Source organism: Oculina patagonica, chromosome 9, assembly GCF_052425735.1.
Source record: "Oculina patagonica isolate OP01 chromosome 9, crgOcupat, whole genome shotgun sequence".
Lineage (NCBI taxonomy): Eukaryota > Metazoa > Cnidaria > Anthozoa > Scleractinia > Oculinidae > Oculina > Oculina patagonica.
Genome location: NC_135766.1, coordinates 25616754 through 25638590, shown reverse-complemented (window position 1 = coordinate 25638590; position 21837 = coordinate 25616754). Strand labels below are relative to the sequence as shown.

Here is a 21837-nt window from a genome sequence, read left to right as displayed (position 1 = left end):
ATCATTTTCCGAATAGCTCCCGCCTCAATATTAATCAAAACGCTTCCTAAACCCAATAAAGAGGAGCCTGAAGGGGTAAAATGGGAACTGGGATTTGGACAAATTTTCACTGGGAAAATGGGACAATATTTGGGTGACTGGGAGTGGAAATGACTAATTAAAAAAAATAGAACTGGGGCTGGGATTTTGGAAACCAGCAGGCTAGCTGAGAAATGGGATTTTATACCCCCCTCCCTTCTTTAGGACCCTCAAGAAACTCAACTCAGTACACGCAGTGTCTCTCTGTATCGATCTGTATTTTGATAATTATTTAGTGTGTTTCTTATCAGTTTATTATATTGTCTATCATGCTATACAGGATAAAGGTTCAAGTTAATTGTGTGATATTCAATCTCATAAAAGACCTTACGTGCATCAACACAGTCATTATTGCCTGAGAACCATTCGTTTACTGTGTAAACAGGCACTTACAAAATTGGCTTACGATGTTAAGACTTATTGTAAATATTTTGAGAATATTTTTACAAGGTGGATTCTTCATTGATTTGAAATATTGTTCTAAAGAATAATCCGCTTTACATTATTTCTAAAAATAAGTGTTCAGACTACAGCTATTTTAGACTTGCCTCGATTGTCTGGATCTGTTGATTAGGCCATCCCAATAAAATGTTTCGTTTCCCATCGCCCGACCGACCCATTTTTTTCGAAAAGTAAAAAGAAATCCAGATTACTAGTCAAAGAAGCAAATACTTCAATTTACAAGCACACTATCTTGTTTTATGAACAACAATTGGTATGATGTGATGTCTTTGTCTTTAATAAACATCGATACTACGTTATGTAAAGGCTGTTTAGACATTTGATAGTCGTGTTAAGGAATAACGAACGAAAAGACCACGTTTCGAGTTGACTTTGTTATCAGGCCTTCTTACTTAGCAGCCCGTCCTTCTCTGGAACCAGAACTCTTCAAGTGCTCATCCTTTTTTTTTTTTTTTTGCCCGACTGACCGACCCACCATCACAAGAGACGGGGCGATGGGAAACGAAACATTTTATTGGGATGGGCTTAATAATGATTGATGAGCAAAAAGTGGGTGTGTTTTTTTGTAAGTACATCAGAGGACATTTTCAACTCAGGAATCTATTACGTGCGCATTCCTTTTTTACCTTTCTCTATACAGAGAACTAGATACAGTAGCGAGAGCACACAAAAACAAACGTTCCTCAGTAGCTGGTCTGTTCATTGATTCTAATTTCTTCTTGCTAAAGTCAGATCTTTAAAGTTACCTTTCTCAGTTCGTTTGTCTACTTGAATGACAAGAGTGTACCAGCTTTAGTGTTCAGTTTTGTCCATGCATTCCATGCTGTCCATCCCCCTGTTGTTCGAATAATAGATTCTTATTTCTTCGTTCCATGGCACAAACCTTAAAAGGCTTGCAAGAAAGCACGATCCCATAATCACTATCATCCTCGTCAGGCAATATGCCACCAGGTGGACATTGAAACTTGAATCTGTACAGCAATCTAGCAGCGTACAAGAAAACTGCTTTCTTGCCAAAAGACTCTCCTAAAAGAACTTGTCCGCTTAAGGGATTATGAACCTTCAGTAAGCATCAGAGCTAATTTTGTTATTTCATTCCGTGTCATTTTCTACACTGAAGCAAAAGCGAAGAAATATTGAGCAAAATTTTAAAGCGAAAACTACGTTGAAATTCGAGTTGCAAAGCGTAGGCGAAAGCAAAAGAAAGCCTGACACGATTCATTTATTTTGTTTCTTTATCTCATGTTTTTGTTTTGGCTTAGGAAGATACTTATTATCTCATTACGGCGGTCGTTTTACTTTAATTTACGCCTAGCGTTGGTCAAGGCTTACCTAAAATATCGGAAAGATTAAATGTTTAAAATTTCATGAAATGTCAAAAATCGAGAAAAACTGTTTGTGTTTTTCGTTTTTAATTTTTTTTTTTGCGTTTTTAAATATTTTGTTTGACAAACAAAGCAAAAGGGTCTAAATATTCAAGCTAACAGCGAGCAAAGCGAACAATTCGATCGAAAAAGGGAAGAATGTTTACATAATGTAGGTAATATTTCTCATTTCATCTACTGCTGGCACTGGTCGTAACCAGGTATATTGTATCAGGGATCCCAGCCTCGGGATCGGGATCATGGACCCGGGATCCCGGGTCACAAGTCATGGCATGTCATGGGATCCGGATCGGCCAATCAGATGGGATCAGAATGGAATCAGGGATCAAATGTTGCCACATTTTGGGGATCAGGAACCAAAATTTAGAGCTAAAATTTGGGATCAGCGATGAAAAAATATAATGGCACAGCGTTAGTACAAACGAATAACAACATGATTGTTCAGCTCTATATGGCGGTTAATGAATTCTTCTTTCTTCGTTCCATGGCACAAACCTTGAAAGGCTTGCAATCAAGCACGATCCCATAATCACTATCATCCTCGTCAGGCAATATGGCGCCAGGTGGACATTCAAACTTGAATCTGTACAGCAATCTAGCAGCGTACAAGAAAACTGCTTTCTTGCCAAAAGACTCCCCTGGGCACGAACGCTTTCCTAATGAGAAAGGCATGATACCCTCTAAACGCACTCGTCCCTGTTCGTCCAAGAATCGCTCTGGCCGGAAGCAAGATGGATCCTCCCAGCGATCAGGATCATGATGAATCGCCCAAAGATTGACAAACACGGTCATGTCCCGCGGGATTAAGAAACCTGCAAGGGACGTGTCCAGGATGGTTGCGTGAGGAACAGCTAGTGGATTTTCACTTACAATTCGCTGAACTTCGGCAATAAATGCCTCCAAATATGGTAAGCTGGGTTTGTCAGATATCTCTGGCAGTCGGTTTGTGTTGCCAATGACGTCATCTAACTGACGATGGAGCCTGGCCTGCTCATCCGGGTATTTGATGGCGTAAAATATCAACCAGGTGATTTCACTGGAAGGAGTTTCAGTGCCAGGAATAAAGATATCAGAAGCGCTACAATATATAGAATGAAATAGACATAACAGTGAGATTAATCCCATTCACAATAATTTTGCAGAAAAAGAAGCTTAAATGACATCTCTTGGTAAAAAATGTCGTTATAACAAGGAAAAACTTCAGTTTAAGTATTCCTAAAATTGAATATCTCTTTTCAACCTTTTTAAGGGAGCAATATTTCAAGCATAACAAAGTCGTGAATTTCGTCCACCACGGGAAGTATTATTAACATCTTTTTGAAATTTCTAGAAAATTGTTCGAAACTGTTTGTAGATAATAAAATGTTTACAATAGGCCTCATCACGGTTTTCGACGCCATCTTGGCCAGTAGGCAAAGCGGCTAGAAATCACAGTGTTTGTAAGCCGCGTCAGTCATGCGGAAAAAAATATAGACAAATGTATGGAAAATTAAAAACGTAACTGAACGCTTTCTAGCCCAGCTAAATCCTTCAAACTCGGCGAATTAAAACTTTTGCCTAGTATCTTAACTTACTATTCATAAATTGTCCAGAATTCAATTTTTGTAAAAGATATTTGCCGTTGGATTCCCATACAACACTCTAATTTCTAGCCGCTTTGCCTACTGGTCAAGATGGCGTCGAAAACCGTGATAATACTATTCGTGGGTTTTAAAGTAAATAAACTTTACAAAATACAAATATTTTCTCACTTTGATATGAGTTGTTCCTCTGTAATTAAGCTGCCGTTTGTGCTGTTTTCAAGGACGCCCTTCAACATTGCATCTATTAAATCTCTGACATTATCCTTCTGAAGTGTTGAGACATGTTCTTTAAACTTCTTTTGGAAAATTTCATCGCGAATTTGCCCAGCACGTCTTGCTTTCTTTATAATGTCAAAAGGAATGTACTTGAAAATAGGGAAAGTGTCAATAAAATTAGCTGCTCCAAGGGATTTAGCGAAGACATGAACAGCCTCTATGAGCGCGTCTAATTCCTTATCATCGAGTTTGTTTTCTTGTCCAAAAACCAGGGACGAAAGGCAATTACCAAAAGACTTAAAAATGGGATCGCGGGGACAAAATGGTTTTCCATTGTAAGAAAGAAATGTCTCGCATAACTGTTCCGCATGTGAAGCAACATTGGCTTTCTCTTCAGTTAAGCGCAAAGCCGTCACAGCTATTTTACGCTGCATTTTCCATCGCTTGGAGAATGTTTGAAATCCGATGTCAGTACAGTTACGACCGAAAATTTTACCAAAGTAATGATGAGGTCGCCCAGCGAAATCCTCTGCTTTTGTCACGAGTGCTTCCCTTGCGATATCATAACTGTTAATAACAATCACCTTTCTGCTTCCCATCTGAATTCTAAATAACTTGCCGTATTTTTTCGCCATGTTTGCCAGGTCACGATATGGCTGCTTAAGACCAACTGACAGCAGATTTCCAAGCACTGGTAATGGAAATGGACCTGGAGGAAGATTTCGGTTTTCCCAAATTGTGGACACGACGTAAACAGCCAAAAGAAAGATTAACAAGGCAATGGCTTCAATGAACATGATTCAGAGAGCCTCAAGAGGTCCGCTTGGCTATACCTCGAGTTAAAAGAAGATATTTGTTCTTGGATTGCGGTGTCTTTGTATGTCTGGAATGTGCATGTTTATTGTCAACCTGCTATGCTTTTCGGCAGGGTATATTTATATCTTGCTTGTCATGATCACGGTTCAATCTATTTATAAAAGATCAAGAGTACATTTTAGGTCCGGACTTGTTCTTTGTTCCGTACGAGTCGCTCACACGAACATTACTTTTTACTCCGAGCTTAGAACTGAAACTCTCACTTGTGCCGTCACGGTGTTATTTTGAGTGTTTTCAAGTCAATGCTTTTACTGCAACCCGGGACTGCAAGAAACCCAAAAGTGTAACCATCTTTGAACAATTCCCTGAAAAGATTGCTGTTAAATTCTTATCTAACTAAAAGGAAGTGGACTGAAAGCTGTCCTCGTCTTCTGATTGGTTACGGCTGAAGATGGATTATTAAGTGGTCACGCATTGTGCTCCTCGCCGGCTGCATACCACCGTGTTAAAGTTAGCACATGTTTTAGTTTGTAAACGGGGTATCGGTTATAATTGTTCTCGTCAACTAGCTGTTAAAAGCATGTTTAACCCTATGATGGCCAAAGTCGACTTTGGTCGACATTTGGAGGAGTAGTTATTGAACCACTTGTGACGTCATCAATTTGCACATCAGCGGATTTTTGTGATAAGCAACTGATAAAGCTTGGATTGACAAAACTGATAATAAGTGCTACCCTCTATAAATAAAGACGTAACTATTTATTTTATATTGTGGTCGCATTTTGACAGAGCTAATCGAGAAGAACACGATCCGTTTTTGGTGCAAAAGTCGGTGCTTAAACGGGCTAAACACCTGTCGGTCGGCCTCTTTTCAGGGTTTACCAATGATTGCATCAAAACTTCTTGGCCCAAAAGGAAGGATGTGAAGAGTTGAAGGGAGTGGAAATAATAAAAAAAAAAAAAAAAAAAAAAAAAAAAAAAAGAGGATAGGCGCATGCGCGAAAAAAAAAAAAAAAAAAATTTAAAACAAATCATCAATAAAAAAATGCTGCAGTGTAAAAAAAGTGCTTTTCTAGCAAATTATAGCAAAATTTAGCATCGTTGCACTAAAAACTCAGTTTACGGTTTAAAAAACGTATTTTTTGAGACAATTCGGCAGTAAAAGGGTTGAAGCATCCGCTAAAGCCCACGGTAGTAATTTGCGTGTGTGTAGGTCGGAGAGATAACCACAAATATGAATGTTATTTTACCGCAGGGTTTTGATTCATAACCAGAGGAAGTGTTATTTAGCATTGAAGAATGTTTGTTTTGTTTATTTTAAAGTGCTATTGTTACTTCCTAGGCGCTTTGTAACTGAACTCGAACTAAGTATCATTGAAGCTTATCAATATTTGTTTTATAACTTGATAGCGTCACGTATTTTCTCGAATATTGCTTAATTCTGACTGGATACAAAGAGGTGTAGTCATATAATTATCACATTATACTGAATCAAATAAATAAATAAATAAATAATAAATAATAAATAAACAAAAATGGAACCCATCATGAGTCAGCCGACAAGTGTAAATTTTTTTATTTTATTTATTTAAACAAAGAAAGTTGAAATAAGTTACAAGGAAAAAGTGACAGGAAGACTGAGAAGAAACTATAAAGCTTATGCGTGATTAGGCCTCGCCACCAATATTTGCTAAATATTGGTCAAGTAAGTTGACAAAAAATTTCCGAAGTAAGTACGAATAGAATGGAATAGCCATTATCCACCATGTCACAGTGTTCCGAAGGTGGTCGAACCTCACCCCTTTGGGGATGACCCAAAGACTTTCAACTTTTTGAACTAGCCTGAGACCAGCATTGGGCAAGAAAAGTAATTTTTGTTGTTTTTAATGTTTTCATGTGACGTCATCTGCTTCTGTCACTTAAACAATTTAAGAAAAAATATAAATTAAGCATTATTACAAGCTATTAAGGTGGCTCAACTGGATTTTTTAGGGGAAACACCGCCGCTCAAATTTGAGAATTGACTACGTCGCCATTAACAATGCTATCGAAAAACGATCACCACAGCTGTATCAGATAAAGATGAAATTTTTTATGACCAGTGTTATATTGACATCGGAGTTGCCATAGCGACGAAATGACGTCATTACGTTTTTTACTTTCGCTCGTATTGCTCGGCACCAGGAGATTTTTTCGGAAATCGCTCAAAGGAGCTTGTACCACACACAGCTGCCTCGATGTTGGCAAAGTTTGAACAAATTCTATGAGAGCGTTTTCGAAATATTTGGGGATGAAGTTTTCGGGCCTATAAATACAGTCAAAAACATACTAACGAGAAAATGGGGTAATATCTGAAGAAAACGACGCGCCTGTGAATTGCAATTTCAACTTATAGTAGTTTGATTCCATTAAAAATCGTGTGTAAAACAGTGGTGGGGATTGTTTTGGTCGATTGCGAGAAAAAAGAATTTGACGAGCGAGCGTTCAGGTGCGCTTGTTGCCATTTTTGTTTATAATTTGGTCTATGCCTACATAAAAGATAATGAATTAAAAACCGCTCGATGAATTTTTTTTAAAATTTGACAAATACGAGGTTTGTCATCAATTGATACTATAGCTTGCAAGTTTCAAGCTCATTGAAAACATTTAAGGCAATAAAATTGGGCTTCCCATGTACTGATTTTTTCCCGAAGATTTCGTGTTTACAAGCAAGTGTCCTCATTATTCACGGGTATTATTTTCAAGCTTCATATCTACGTGCACGACTTCAGCAAAAAAATTCATGTGCATAAACGGATCCAGAGTTTCAGACTTCCGGTCCAAATTCAAAAGACAAGTGAGACTCATTAAGTACCCAGGTGACATTAGTACCCAGGTTTCTTTCTGAGCGGCAGCGCTCCGTCTCCATCCCGAAAAATTATGTTTTTCATTATTACATAAATTTAAACATCAGGAAAAAAGAAATACTACCATCAGAATCAGTTTCAGAATAGCTCCCGGCTCAATATTAATCAAAACGCTTCCTAGACTCAATAAAGAGGGGCCTGAAGGGGTAAAATGGGAACTGGGATTTGGGCAAATTTTCACTGGAAAAATGGGACAATATTTGGGTGACTGGGAGTGGGAATGACTAATTAAACAAAATAGAACTGGGGCTGGGATTTTGGAAACCAACAGGCTAGCTGAGAAATGGGATTTTATACCCCCCCCCCCCCCTCCCTTCTTTAGGACCCTCAAGAAACTCAACTCAGTACACGCAGTGTCTCTCTGTATCGATCTGTATTTTGATAATTATTTAGTGTTATTCTTATCAGGTTATTATATTGTCTATCATGCTATACAGGATAAAGGTTCAAGTTAATTGTGTGATATTCAATCTCATAAAAGACCTTGTGTGCATCAACACAGTCATTATTGCCTGAGAACCATTTGAACAAACACGGTCGTGTCCCGCGGGATTACGAAGCCAGCAAGGGACGTGTCCCGCGTGGTCGAGTGAGGAACTGCTAGTGGCGTATCACTTACGATACGTTGAACTTCGGCAATGAATGCCTCCAAATATGGTAATTTGGGTTTGTCAGATATCTCTGGCAGTCGGTTTGTGTTGCCGATGACGTCATCTAACTGACGATGTAGCCTGGCCTGCACATCCGGGTATTTGATGGCGTAAAATATCAACCAGATGACTTCAGTGGAAGGAGTTTCAGTGCCAGGAAAAAAGACATCAGAAGCGCTACAATAAATAGAATGGAACAGACATAACAGTGAGATAATATAATCTCATTCATAAATAAACAGGGTCGTAACCAGGTATGGGATCAGGGATCACAGCCTTGGGATTGGGATCATGGACCCGGGATCCCGGATCACAAGTCATGGCATGTCATGGGATCCGGATCGGCCAATCAGATGCGATCAGAAACGAATCAGGGATCAAATGTTGGCACATTTTGGAGATCAGGAATCAAAATTTAGAGTTTTTGGGTTTTAAAGTAAGTAAACTTGCCAATATACAAACATATTCTCTTACCTATATATTAGGTGCTCCTCTGTTAGTAAGCTGCCACTTGTGCTGTTTTCAAGGACGCCCTTCAACAAAGCATCTATTAAATCTCTGATATTATCCTTCTGAAATGTTGAGACATGTTCTTTAAACTTTCTTTGGAAAATTTCATCCCGAATTTTCCCAGCGCGTCTAGCTTTCTTAATAATGTCAAAAGGAATGTACTTGAGGATAGGGAAAGCATTACATTTGCTGCTCCGAGAGATTTATCGAAGACATGAACAGCCTCTATGAGCGTGTCTACTTCCTTATCATCGAGTTTGTTTTCTTGTCCAAAAATCAGAGACAAAAGGCAGTTACCTAAAGATTTGAAAATGAGATCGCGGGGACAAAATGGGTTTCCATTGTACGAAAGAAATGTCTCGCATAACTGTTCCACATTAGAAGCAACATTGGCTTTCTCTTCAGTTAAGCGCAGAGCTGTCATAACTATTTTGTGCTGCATTTTCCATTGCCGCGAGATTGTGTGAAATACGATGCCAATACAGTTAAAAATTTGACCGAAGAAATGATGAGGTCGCCCGGCGAAATCCTCAGCCTTTGTCACGAGTGCTTCCCTTGCGATATCATAACTGTTAATAACAATCACCTTTCTGCTTCCCATCTGAATTCTAAATAACTTGCCGTATTTTTTCGCCATGTTTGCCAGGTCACGGTATGGCTGCTTAAGACCAACTGACAGCAGATTTCCAAGCACTGGTAATGGAAATGGACCCGGAGGAAGATTTCGGTTTTCCCAAATTGTGGACACGACATAAACAGCCACAAGAAAGATTAACAAGGCAATGGCTTCAGTGATCATGATTAAGAGAGCCTCAAAAGGTCCGCTTGGCCACACTTCGAGATAAAAGTGAATATCTGTTTTTGGATTGTAGTGTCCTTTGCGTGTTTATTGAACCTTCTATGCTATTCATTCGGAGGGATTATTCATCTATGCACTGTTTAGTGTTGCTTGGTACGGTCACGGTTCAATCTATTTATGACACAGCAATTCAAGGTCGTGATCTTTCCGTACAACTCGCTCTTTTTTATTTTTTTACACCAAGTTTAGAAAACTAAGGTTGTGACATGGTTAAACACCACTTGTGCCGTGTTATTTTGAGTGTTAGAAGTCAAATGAATGCTTACAGCGAGAAACCCAAAAGTGTGACCACTTTTGATAAATTTCCATTTCTGTCATTTTCGTGTAGTCCATGATCATAATATTAACAATAAAAATAATAACAACAGAAGATTAAAAAGATAACAATCAAATTCTTATCTAACTAGAAAAAGTCAACTGGAAGCTGTCCTCGTCTCCTGATTGGATAAAGCCATGTACACAAAAGACTTGAAAGAAGGTCAATTAAATAAAAGTGATCACGATATATGTTGTGCTCCTTTCTTTAAATTTCGCAGGCAATGTTGGTTGTGTTTCTGCTTCAATTGTTCGAATCAGTTGTTAAAAGCATGTTATTAAAAGCATCCGCTAATGGCTACTAGCTAAAATGTACCTTTGGGCGTACCTTATTATAATAAACAAACGTTCCATGAAATTAACGCGAATGTTCAAAATTCTCGTGTGAAATTTGCCGAGAATATTTAAGTGAAGCGTTAATTTTCAAGACCTTAATTTTATTCCAACTACTGGATACTTTTCGAACACATATAGAAACTTGGAATCAAAAAACCTTCTTTTTGTGTGCAGTACCTGACATTTCAGTCTTTTACACTGTAAGCCTTACGGTAAAAATATGTTATCTGCAACATTTCCAGTTTATTCTTACTTTCAGAAGAGCGGTACAACAGCCATTATATCTTTAGAGACATTGAAACTCACGTTAATTTTCTTCAAACTGAAACTTTGCCCCGACCCTCGCGTTAGAGACTTTGTTTTTGGGTTTCGGTTGCATTTGCATGTCTGGAACGTTGCGCGTTTATTGTCAACCTGCTATGCTGTTCAGACAGAGGGATTATTCAATTATTCACTTTTCAGTCTTGTTTCTTCAATTTATTTATAAAACATAAAGAGTGCATTTGAATTTAGGTCTCAACGTGTTTTTTACGTTTTCAGGTTCCGTTCAACTCGCTCACACGAACACACCATCTGGTTAAACTTCCACTTTTCCGTTTTATTTTGACTGTTTGCCGTCCTCGGGTAGGGGGGCCCGGCCCGGGGCCGGCCGCTGGGGGTTTGGGGTCGCTCCCCCCTCTGGGCTGGGCTTTCGCGTCCGGCTTGTGTCGCTCCGCTCTGTGCTGCTCCTGTGTCGCGTGTCGCCTCCCTCTCGCGGTCCCTCGCCACAGGTCTCGGCCCCCCCCCCCCTCCCCCTCCACTCTGTGCTAGTCAATGCTTACAGCAAGAAACCTAAGAGTGTGAACACATTTGTTGATTGAAGTCAAACGCTTATCAAACTAAAGGAAGTTAACTGGAAGCTGTCCTCACGTTCTGATTGGATAAAGTCGACTATACCAATGAGGGTGGATTAAATTAAAGAGAATCGATATTGGTTTTTTTTAGCCCTAGGGTGGTTGTTTTGAAAATGAAAATTATCTAGGAAGCCCATCTTCGATTTTTGCCAAATTACACCATAATGATCACATATGACCAAAGTTTGATTTTTTTTACCGGTTTCTTAGTAACGGTAGTTACCATAGTTACCATATCGTTTTCTTTTGTTTTTAAACAAGCCTGATTTTTTTCGAAATCTAGATTGACTGTTGGTCTTCATTATTTGACATGTTAAAGTAAAGCAGATTGACTACCTGACTACCTATACCCTCTCGGTAAGTTTGCCTTACAGCACACTCCCCATTTAACACCTAGTTATCAAAGTTTCCAAAGTATTGCCAGTATTATACTGTTAAATAAAACCCTTATTTCCCTCTTATTTAGCAGTCACCTTTGTTAAGCGACCGCGGCCACCTTTTGACTGTCCCGATGAAGATTCGTTTATTGTTTTTACCTCTATTAAGCGGTCAAGAATAGGCCCAGACACAAATATCCCAAAATTTTCTAAAAATCCCTAAATATCCCAAAATTGTGTCAGCTCTCCCTTTAAAAGAAAATGGCATACACATTTTGTACGCTATAAAGCGCTTTTATTCAACAAAAGGCTCAAATGGCTCAATTCCCTTGCAATAAATGGGGTGCAATAGAAATAGGAAACACCGCTGTACAATTGGATTGCAGTCTAGTAGTCACCAATGAGTAAAGATAAGTAAAGAATGTGACAAAATTATCATTTCATAGGAATTTTAAATAAAGCGACAAAGAAAATTTCTAAAAATCTCCTGATGCTCTTAAAATCCTAAAAAAAACCCGGCTTTTTGTGTCTAGGCCTAGTCAGGAAGAATTGAGTTCAAGTAGTTTGGCCTTGTTTTCAACAAGTTAATGATTGAGTAGGTAGTGACGACTGTCAAAAACATGAAAACTTCACGCTTATTATTGTCTTGACGAGATTCCGCTGTCACTAAGCTAAGTGATGATCTTTTGATTTCCTGGTAATTAAAAGTAATGATTCATTACCACCTTATGGTAATTTTTTTACAAACGCCTATTACTTAAGGGGCCACATACAATTTTCCTAAAGGTCGTCTCACCATCCCTCTACTTAGAAGCCTGCAAACACAAGCGTGTGCAACCTTTTCTTTAAATACACATTTACGTACCTCCGTGGATTGAACCAAAATATTAGGCCAGATAGAACTAAAAATAGTTTCTGCCTAACAAAAAATTAATTTGTTTTGCACAATTTTGAAAAAAAAAAATCAAATCGGTGAGACTTTTATGTAAGTTGTCGCGTATTGCGGGTATTTGCTCAGGGATCCTTGCTTCATTTACAAAAAAATTCAGTTTTGTTATTCAAAAAAAAAGTTTTATATAAAAAGTTATTCTGATTCTCCATCTCACCGAAAAAACCCACTAGTGGTTTAATTTTTTCTTTCCCGTACGGCCCATTCCCCCCCCCCAATTTTTGTTAGTTAAAAAAAAAAAAAAAAATAAAAAAAAAAAAAAAAAAAAAAAAAAAATTATTTTTTTTTTTTTTTTTACCCTAAATTTTTTTAAAAAAAAAAAAAAAAAAAAAAAAAAAGAGAGATTTAAAAAGATTTTAGACAATAAAATTTTGAAAAAAAAAACCAAAAGGAGAAAAAAAAAAAAACATATACCAACAACAAAAAAAAAAATTCAAAAAAAACAAAAAAAAAAAAAAAAAAAAACCGAGCGCGCAGTACGGACTGGAAATATATACGGGTAAACGTGGAAATTAAAGCGTCTAATTTTGCCTTCACGTGAACTGAAGGGGTTTCTTTTACTAATGTAGGCAATATTTCTTATGTTGTCTCTAATCTTTGTGGCAATTTGTTTGATTAAAGTCGGAGCCAAGTAACCACATGTTTGTCCAGCTCTATATGGCGGTTAATGAATTCTTCTTTCTATGGCACAAATCTTAAAAGGCTTGCAAGAAAGCACGATCCCATAATCACTATCATCCTCATCTGGCAATATGCCACCAGGTGGACATTGAAACTTGAATCTGTACAGCAATCTAGCAGCGTACAAGAAAACTGCTTTCTTGCCAAAAGACTCCCCTGGGCATGAACGTTTTCCTGACGAGAATGGCATGATACCCTCTAAACGTACTCGGCCTTGTTCGTCCAAGAATCGCTCTGGCCGGAAGCAAAATGGATCCTGCCAGCGATCAGGATCATGATGAATCGCCCAAAGATTGACAAACACGGTCGTGTCCCGCGGGATCACGAAGCCACCAAGGGACGTTTCCCGCGTGGTCAAGTGAGGAACCGCTAATGGCGTATCACTTACGATACGTTGAACTTCAGCAATGAATGCCTCCAAATATGGTAAGTTGGGTTTGTCAGATATCTCTGGGAGTCGGTTTGTGTTACCGATGACGTCATCTAACTGACGATATAGCCTGGCCTGCACATCCGGGTATTTGGTGGCGTAAAATATTATCCAGATAATAACAACGGAAGGAGTTTCAGTGCCAGGCATAAACACGTCAGATGCGCTACAATGAAAGAAATAACACTAAAATCAATAAATTACATCATCATCATCATTGTCGTTTTCGTCTCGCTAAGAAACTGAACCTTGCCGAAATTGTACCTTGCAACTGGGTTCTATTTTGTTTAAAAGAGACCATACTTAATTCAAGAACGGTTTTGATGCCAGCGGTTTTCATCTTAATCCAGGTCAAATAAAAACAAGCCATTTTGTTGCCGGACAGTATCAGTATTCCAAATCTCATTTAGCCATTTGAAAGGGTCTTTCAATATAACATCACATAACAAACAATATAAAATATCTTGAACAAAGGTACCTAACAGCATATCCTTCTGAGTAATTTAAGAGGTTACTCAAGTAAAGAGTTATAAGTATATAATAATAATAATAATAATAATAATAATAATAATAATAATAATAATAATAATAATAATAATAATAATAATAATAATAATTATAAAAACAATATATAATTATAATAAAAACCTTCCCAAAATCCTTTACAGACATTCTTTACCTGAGGCATTTAAGATCTGTTTTTTGACCAGACATTTGTCTACTTTATAAAAAATCTGTTTGAAATTTTTTAAGGCGTGTATTTCAGTTGTTGGATGACCTTCAGTAGCATTTTAAGGTAGCAATGTAAACATTCGTGAAGCCTTAAACTTAAGCAATAAAGCTAACTGCAAGCAACATGATGTACCCTTTGGCAACCATGCAAAGTGCTTTTTAGGCTAACCAGAGTATTATGTAGGCTAACCGGTATCTTATGTAGGCTAACTGGAATGGCTTGCATGGCTCGCATGTTTCATGACACATAAGTGCCATACAAGCCAGTAAAACCTAACTCCAATATATAGCATAACATCAAGTCACGTCAGCTAACTATACTCAGGCAAACTGGAGTACTGCTTAGGCTAACCAGAGAGTTTTTTAGGCTAACCAATGTGCTACTTATATATAGTGGAATGGCTCTCATGACTTGTTGGCTCGCACTTTGTCAAGACCCAAGTTTTTTAAACTCATATTGAAATTAGCCAAGTAGTGGCTGCAAATTTGATTTAAATAAACTCCAGCTTAGTTTTTGTTGGCAACTTGCTCTACAAGAATACCAAACATAGATTTCTGTGACGTAATGCTTTGAAATAAACAGATTACAAAAATTCAGCTTTAGGGTCCAAAACATTTGTAAAGATTATTAAAATAATATGACATTTTTCTGCAATAATTAATGAAAGGAAGGGTGCAAAGAAAATTGATTTCTTCCTCGCCTGACCCAGGTAGACTGGGCAAGGTGAAACCATTATAAGCTTACCCAAAGTCCCATGTTTCTTTCGAAACAACTACAACAAAAAAACAATATATGTCATTTGGTTATCTAGCAAGTGGAAACAATATTGGATCCACTAGCCCAACATAAAAGCAGCCAGTTTTTTTCACACACTGAAAAAGGCCATTTAATTTTAATATACAGTCTGCATGCTGGAAAATAGCAATTTCATCAAAAAATAGTTTTTTGTTTGTTTTGTTTCTATTTACAGGTGACTTGAACACTTTGCAAGGGCATTCCTGTTAGTCGAAATGAACTCAAAAATACACACTCAATTTAATAAAATTGTCACATGATGGATTCCCACATGTTGTCAGTTTAAACCTGAATATACTTTAGTGACATTTATGGCTTTATGAATACAGCTATTTCAATTAACGTTGTCCGGATCAAAGCTTAAAGACAAGACTGAAAGGCAGTATGGGTAGAAGAAGAGGGCAACTACACGTGCTGAATACTAAAATATATAATGACATGACAAACGCGAATTTGCACGTTTTAAATCTCTTCAAACATGTGAAACAAGGTGGTTTTAGCCACACTGAATTTTAGAAGAATATTCAAAACTTAGAACCAAGCGACAGTGAATGTAAAGCTACAGAAAGTCCTCCTGAGAGGAAAAAAACAAACTCGTGAATTCTCCACGTGCGATGATGCTTAATGAAGCTTATATGCAAATTTGTAGTGAATACCCAGAACGCCATACGGTCTTGCCTTTTAGCTTTAAGCTTTGACCCGACAACGTTTATTGAAATAGCTGTATACCAGAACCCAATAAGGTTACATGTAAATACTGACACTTAATTACATGTAGGTTTTAAAACCATTCTGAGGTTCATGACAAAAATTTTTTGTTTGAAATTTTTTTTAAAAATAATGAAATAACAGAGAATTTACATAATTATTATCGCAGACCATAAATTTTACTCCAGGTTATGTGTCAAGTTTTTTTGCAGCACAGGCTTGGTTCCACAGGGTGTGGTTTCAAAAAATATCCATACCTCCCCCCAAGGATGGTTCTTTGGTTTGGACCCCCCCCACCCCCTGGGATTTCCACTGAGTTTAGCTTCATAATTTCTTTTAACAATTTGTGCTATTGAGACCCCCATCCCCCTCGGAATTTCCAATGACCATCCTTGGGGTGGGTATGGATATTTTCTGAAACCGCACAATGTAAGAAAGCTGCAGATTGATCTGATTGATACACACTAATCTATTTTCACATTTACCTGTTTTCTATGGGATATATAATTATATATTGTTTTTACCGGTTTTACTTAATAATAATAATAATAATAATAATAATAATAATAACAATAATAATAATAATAATAATAATAATATTAATAATAATAATAATAACATTAATAATAATAATAGTAATAAAAATGAAAAAAAAAAATAAAGCGAACTCGACAATCTTAAATGCTAAAAATGATAAAAATTGTTAAAAATGATTAAAAAACTAAGATATATTTATAATTACAACCTAAGATAAAAAGCGATTTAAAAGACGTTTCCTCAAATTTCGCTTAAAAATAAAATGCGGCATTGGCCTCTTTAGTTCGTTGGGCAGTGAGGCCCAGTCATATAGTGTGCTTTGAAAAAGGTCGTGTTATTGCGTCGTACTTTAGGTATGTGAAAGGGCTACCATTTTACATGGAAGATTTGTTATACCTTTCCTAGCTTCCCCCACCCCTACCCCCTCAGGAAATAGACATGCACCCCCACACCTCACCCCCTTCAGGAAATAGACATGCACCCTCACACCTCACCCCCTTCAGGAAATAGACATGCACCCTCACACCTCACCCCCTTCAGGAAATAGACATGCACCCCACACCTCACCCCCTTCAGGAAATAGACATGCACCCTCACACCTCACCCCCCTCAGGAAATAGACATGCACCCTCACACCTCACCCCCTTCAGGAAATAGACATGCACCCTCACACCTCACCCCCCTCCGGAAATAGACATGAACCCTCACACCTCACCCCCCTCCGGAAATAGACATGCACCCTCACACCTCACCCCCTTCAGGAAATAGACATGCACCCTCACACCTCACCCCCCTCAGGAAATAGACATGAGCCCTCACCTTGATATCAGATACTCCTCTGGAAGTAGGTCACCATTGTTTTCTCGGAGTCCCTTTAACATAGCATCAATTAAATCTCTGATATTATCCTTCTGAAATGTTGATACATGTTCTTTAAACTTCCTTTCGAAAATTTCATCGCGAATTTCTCCTGCCCGTCCTGCTTTCTTTATGATCTCAAGAGGAATGTGCTTGAAAATAGGGAAAGTGTCGATGAAATTAGCTGCTCCAAGGGATTTAGCAAAGACATGTAGAGCTTCTATAAGCGCGTCTACTTCCCGATCATCGAGTTTGTGCTCTTGTCCGAAAATCAGAGACGAAAGGCAGTTACCTAAAGATTTGAAAATGAGATCGCGGGGACAAAATGGTTTTCCATTGTAAGAAAGAAATGTCTCGCATAACTGTTCCACATTAGCAGCGACATTGGCCTTCTCTTCAGTTAAGCGCAAAGCCGACACAGCTATTTTGTGCTGTGTTTTCCATCGCTTGGAGTATGTTTGAAAGGCAAGGTCAGTTGAATTCCGTCCAAAGATGCTTCCGAAGTAGTGATGAGGTCGCCCAGCGAAATCCTCAGCCTTTGTCACGAGTGCTTCTCTAGCGATGTCATAACTGTTAATAACAATAACTTTTCTTCTTCCCATCTGGATTCTAAATAACTTGCCGTATTTTTTCGCCATGTTTGCCAGATCACGATATGGCTGCTTGAGTCCAACTGACAGCAGATTTCCAAGCACTGGTAATGGAAATGGACCCCGAGGAAGATTTCGATTTTCCCAAATTGTGGACACGACATAAACAGCCACAAGAAAGATTAACAAGGCAATGGCTTCAGCGAGCATGATGTTAGCGAATAAGCAAGTTTCCAACTTCAAATTAGGTAACAAGCAACTTGCAACCTTCGTTTGCACGTATTTATCAAGCAAATCAAGTTGAACTTATTGCGTGGCTGCACTTGAAGTCCTTGAAGAATATTGGATTTGCTACACCTGCGCCATTTACGTGAGCCTGTTGTTTGTCAAAGCAAAGTTATTTGTATGCACGTGCTTTCAGTCACTTCGGCAGTAATATCTCCACAAGGTGGTCACGATTTACACAGGCAATGAAATACGCCCTTAATTCAAAAGCTTTTGCTCTGTTCACATCAACTTAACATGTTTACGGATAGACTAAGTGAAGAATTCTGAAAATCAGCGGCAAAAAAAGATGAAACAATGCATTCATTACTAAGAACCCACTTGTAGTCTTTAGCGTAAGCCCCTTTATGCAACAAACAATCAGTACTTTAACCCCTACATTACATTATTGGGCAATTGTTTTTGCATTGTTCCGCAGGATTTTGATTAAAATGGATGCATATAGAAAATGTACTTCTTGACTTATGCCCTTCTCAAGTCCCGAGGGCTTTATAACAACATAAAGCCGCTTTTGAGTTATTTCACAATATAGTAGCAAAGGCATCCCAAGCAACAGTAACGTTAAATATGTGATCCCTTTTTATGCAGGATCTTAGTCATATCCTGCACGTTTTTCTTGTGGGTATTTTATTGCGGTTCAGACCATTATGGGGACGTGATTTGTATATAAAATAAGTTACCAATGTAATCTTGTTCAAACTCGATCTGACGTAACCTGCGATCAGGCGTTATTTTTCTCGCGGCGGTGTAGTCAACGGACAAATGAACGCCTGATACATTTACTTGTCGTGTCGTCTGTAAAAAGTCCAGAATCTGGACTTTTTTCTGATTGGTCAGGAAACAAAAGGCAACATTAAACTCTATCCTGATTGGCTAATTGAGTTCGAGTATAACTTCCGGTCCAAAAATATCGCGCATAGAGGATTTTATTTGTGTTGAGCGGAATGAAGTAGAGATCCCTCAAAAGTTGTATTAACAAAACACTTAAAGATGAACAAAGGAAGTGTATTCGACGAATAGTTTGTAAAAAAAAAAGGTGTTTTGGTGGTGCTTTCGACGGGATTCGACAAGAGTGTAATCTATCGGCAATGGTGTCGAAGATTATCACAACATTCCCGGGCAACATCGCACCACCAAAGACGCCAGACGATCGTGCCAGTGACGTAAACTACGACCTGAAGGTTGGAGCCTTGCACAAAATCAGCCTTTGCTGAAAACAAAATTTTAAAACCCGCCGATCAGTAAAAATATATTAATTTGAAGGCGTTTGAATAATGCGACACGACCACAAAAGGTTCATGGGGATTTCGTGCAGGCCTGTCTTAAACTTCATTTTTACAAAGCGGATCAGTACCTTCACCAACCGAGACACTACTCTCACAGAGATAGCAATTTTTGTTCAACTTTTTCGCATAACTGCCATTACGTCTACCAAAATAAACCTTTTAACAACCTTTGCTGCAACCTTACGTTTATCTCTTATCTGATGGCATCGCCGACATTCCGGCGTTGACAGACACTTTAATTAGGGGGCGGCAGACGACTTGACAAGTAATTGTATCAGGCTTTCCTTTTTGTCTCGTGACGCCATGACATTTCTTTTTTTACGTTTATTGCTGTAGTTTATAGTTCACAGCCCTTATACGGGTCTTCTCATCGGTGTCGATCTAAAGCGCAACACATTCGGTGGACTCCCACGATGATATTAAGCGTTGACCTTTTATCTGTTAATAAAAGCGATCACACGAAATTCCCGCCATATAGTCTAGTCATATTAGTCAATCAGATAATAGCTAACCGTTCGTGACTATATTGGAGCAGAGTGTTTGGGATATTGGTACAACAAAAGGGAAAAAGCATGTCTTAAACACGAAGGCGCGCTATAAAAGGAAGCTTCCCAGGGAAGCCAAGGGCTCATTTGTCAATCAACCTCGCCAGCGTACGGACGTGAAGGCATCTCACCGTAAGAGATAGCACTCGACAAACCAGCAAATTTATATGTACATTTTCTGTAAAGGCTCTTCATATATCCATAAAATTATTTAAGAACAAATTGGAAAATATTTAAGCTTGGTCAGTTCGATCTTTTTACCTTATTGTTACTTATTTTCGCGGGACTTAATTTTCGCGATTTTCGCGATTTTTTAGACCCGCAAAAATTAATTCTAAACGATCTCTATTGTATTTTTTATGCTAATTACGTATTTTTGGCCAAATCGCGAAAATTAAGTCTCGCGAAATATTCCTGTTCCATTTTCGCGAAATTAAGTGCCCGCGAAAATAAGTAACAATAAGGTATTTGAATTCTACGAATTGTCAAATAAACGGCACGAAGTACGTAACTTGACTACCTCAGGCGAAAGCCATGTTCCACAGATATCGATCACCTTTGAACCTCAAATTCGAGGTAGCATCCGAATTTCAAGGCTAAGTTGTAGCGAATCTTTTTATTTTACCCTCAGGAGTAAGCAAAATTACTGGGATAAAGACCTAAACAGTATAACATCGTATAAATTGTGGAGCGATTTGCGGCTAGAACCTCCACCAGACATATTTATGAAGACATACAAAAATTTGAGAAACACTTCAAAATGAAATCGAAGTGGTTCATGTTACTGTACCTTGATCGTGTGCCTAGAAATCCATCAAAATGAAACATCGCCTGTGTAATTCAGACTATAGACGGTCAATGAGGAGTTGCAAATGTTAGCCAAATAAAGTACACACACATAAAGTTCCATTACTTTTATTACGTTGCCACTGTATCGCGTCATGAGAGTCTCATTGAAGACCAAACAAAATAATGTACGAAGGTTTTGCTTGAATAACTGAGTCCAATATTTCCGGTGATCGTCTCTCCATTGGCCATAACACAACCAGGTCCACAAGTCAAATGATATTCTCGCAAGAACTTCGCCCCGGAGCTTCGCATGGCGTTTATCATGTATACGTATGCGTGATGTACAACAAGGCATCTGTTCGAATCTTTCGGGTTTTTCTTTGAAGAATCAGCAGAAAAAAATATAAAGTATTAAAGCTGAATTGACGATCAACTTGAAAACTAAAAGGTAAGAACCAGCAATGTACGCAAAATGGTTCAATCCAACACAGAAGTGGCTTTTTTTAATATGGCGCAACATCCGCTATGAAGCAAACAGTCATCCTTTTTTTCTGCTGTTATCGGAGTCCTATAACTGTTCAACGGCTACATGCTGGAATGTACTTTGAATTTAAGTCAAGCCCACTTTCGGCTGCTTGGAAAAATCGCTTTTGATAAGGTGTCGGAAACAAGTCGCGTGACAATTATACTCTGAGTACAAACATTATCCGCCTGACAGAAATGGCATAGTATAAAACAGGGACTGGACTCTGGACTGGACTCTGGACTCAAACCTGGATTCAAATCTGGACTCAAAAAAAAACTATTAGCAACGATCGATTAGTATGAATCAAGATGGACGCTTAATTACCGTGATAGTGATCGGAATGGATGCCATTAAGGCATCGATTTCAAAACTTTGTTTTTAAGCATGTAATCTTATATATATATATATATAAATAGTAATAAAATGTAAGGTTAAGCTGTATAGCCACCCCAAATGATCCCACACTTGATTGGTATCATCTAAGCCGTGCTCAAACTAGTAAAAACTAGTGAGCATGCGCAATGCTAGTCGGCAATACTCATCCTAGTAGAGTGCTCTAGGATGGGCCTCTCGTACCAATTTCGTCACCGATTTTTGACATTTTGAAAAGTATCGATACTTTCAAATCGCACTTTCGATACGTTTTCGTCTCACCCCTGAGCCTGCGGTCGTCAGCACGTGAGGTGAAAATGCGATCTAAGAAAATGACTCAAATTTGATTTCTCCACTATGTCCACAC

The 21837-nt window shown here is 38.3% G+C and overlaps 1 protein-coding gene, 1 long non-coding RNA gene and 1 pseudogene across 3 annotated transcripts in view; all 3 read right to left on the bottom strand.

Annotated features, from left to right (window-relative positions):
- The window catches only part of LOC144665172 (uncharacterized), a 135941-nt gene that overhangs the window by 82160 nt on the left and 31944 nt on the right, over positions 1-21837 (bottom strand). The gene's annotated exons all lie outside the window — the stretch shown is intronic.
- On the bottom strand, positions 978-9802 carry LOC144666663 (cytochrome P450 1A1-like; annotated as a pseudogene). Its single transcript, XR_013573217.1, has 4 exons — positions 8571-9802; positions 7959-8273; positions 3677-4525; positions 978-3003 (listed from the first exon to the last, which is right to left on the bottom strand). The product of XR_013573217.1 is annotated as a cytochrome P450 1A1-like (transcript).
- LOC144665863 (cytochrome P450 1A1-like) lies at positions 12824-21253 on the bottom strand. Its single transcript, XM_078527142.1, has 3 exons — positions 20574-21253; positions 17039-18218; positions 12824-13612 (listed from the first exon to the last, which is right to left on the bottom strand). Exons 2-3 carry the CDS (start codon positions 17875-17877, stop codon positions 13000-13002), a joined length of 1452 nt encoding a protein of 483 aa, XP_078383268.1. The 5' UTR covers positions 17878-18218; positions 20574-21253; the 3' UTR covers positions 12824-12999.

Coding starts and splice junctions, on each gene's coding strand:
- LOC144665863 (XM_078527142.1), bottom strand. CDS start 17,877: ATGCTCGCTGAAGCCATTGCCTTGTTAATCTTTCTTGTGGCTGTTTAT. Junction 13,613..17,038: donor GAGGAGTATCTGATATCAAG/GTGAGGGCTCAT, acceptor CTTTCATTGTAG/CGCATCTGACGTGTTTATGC.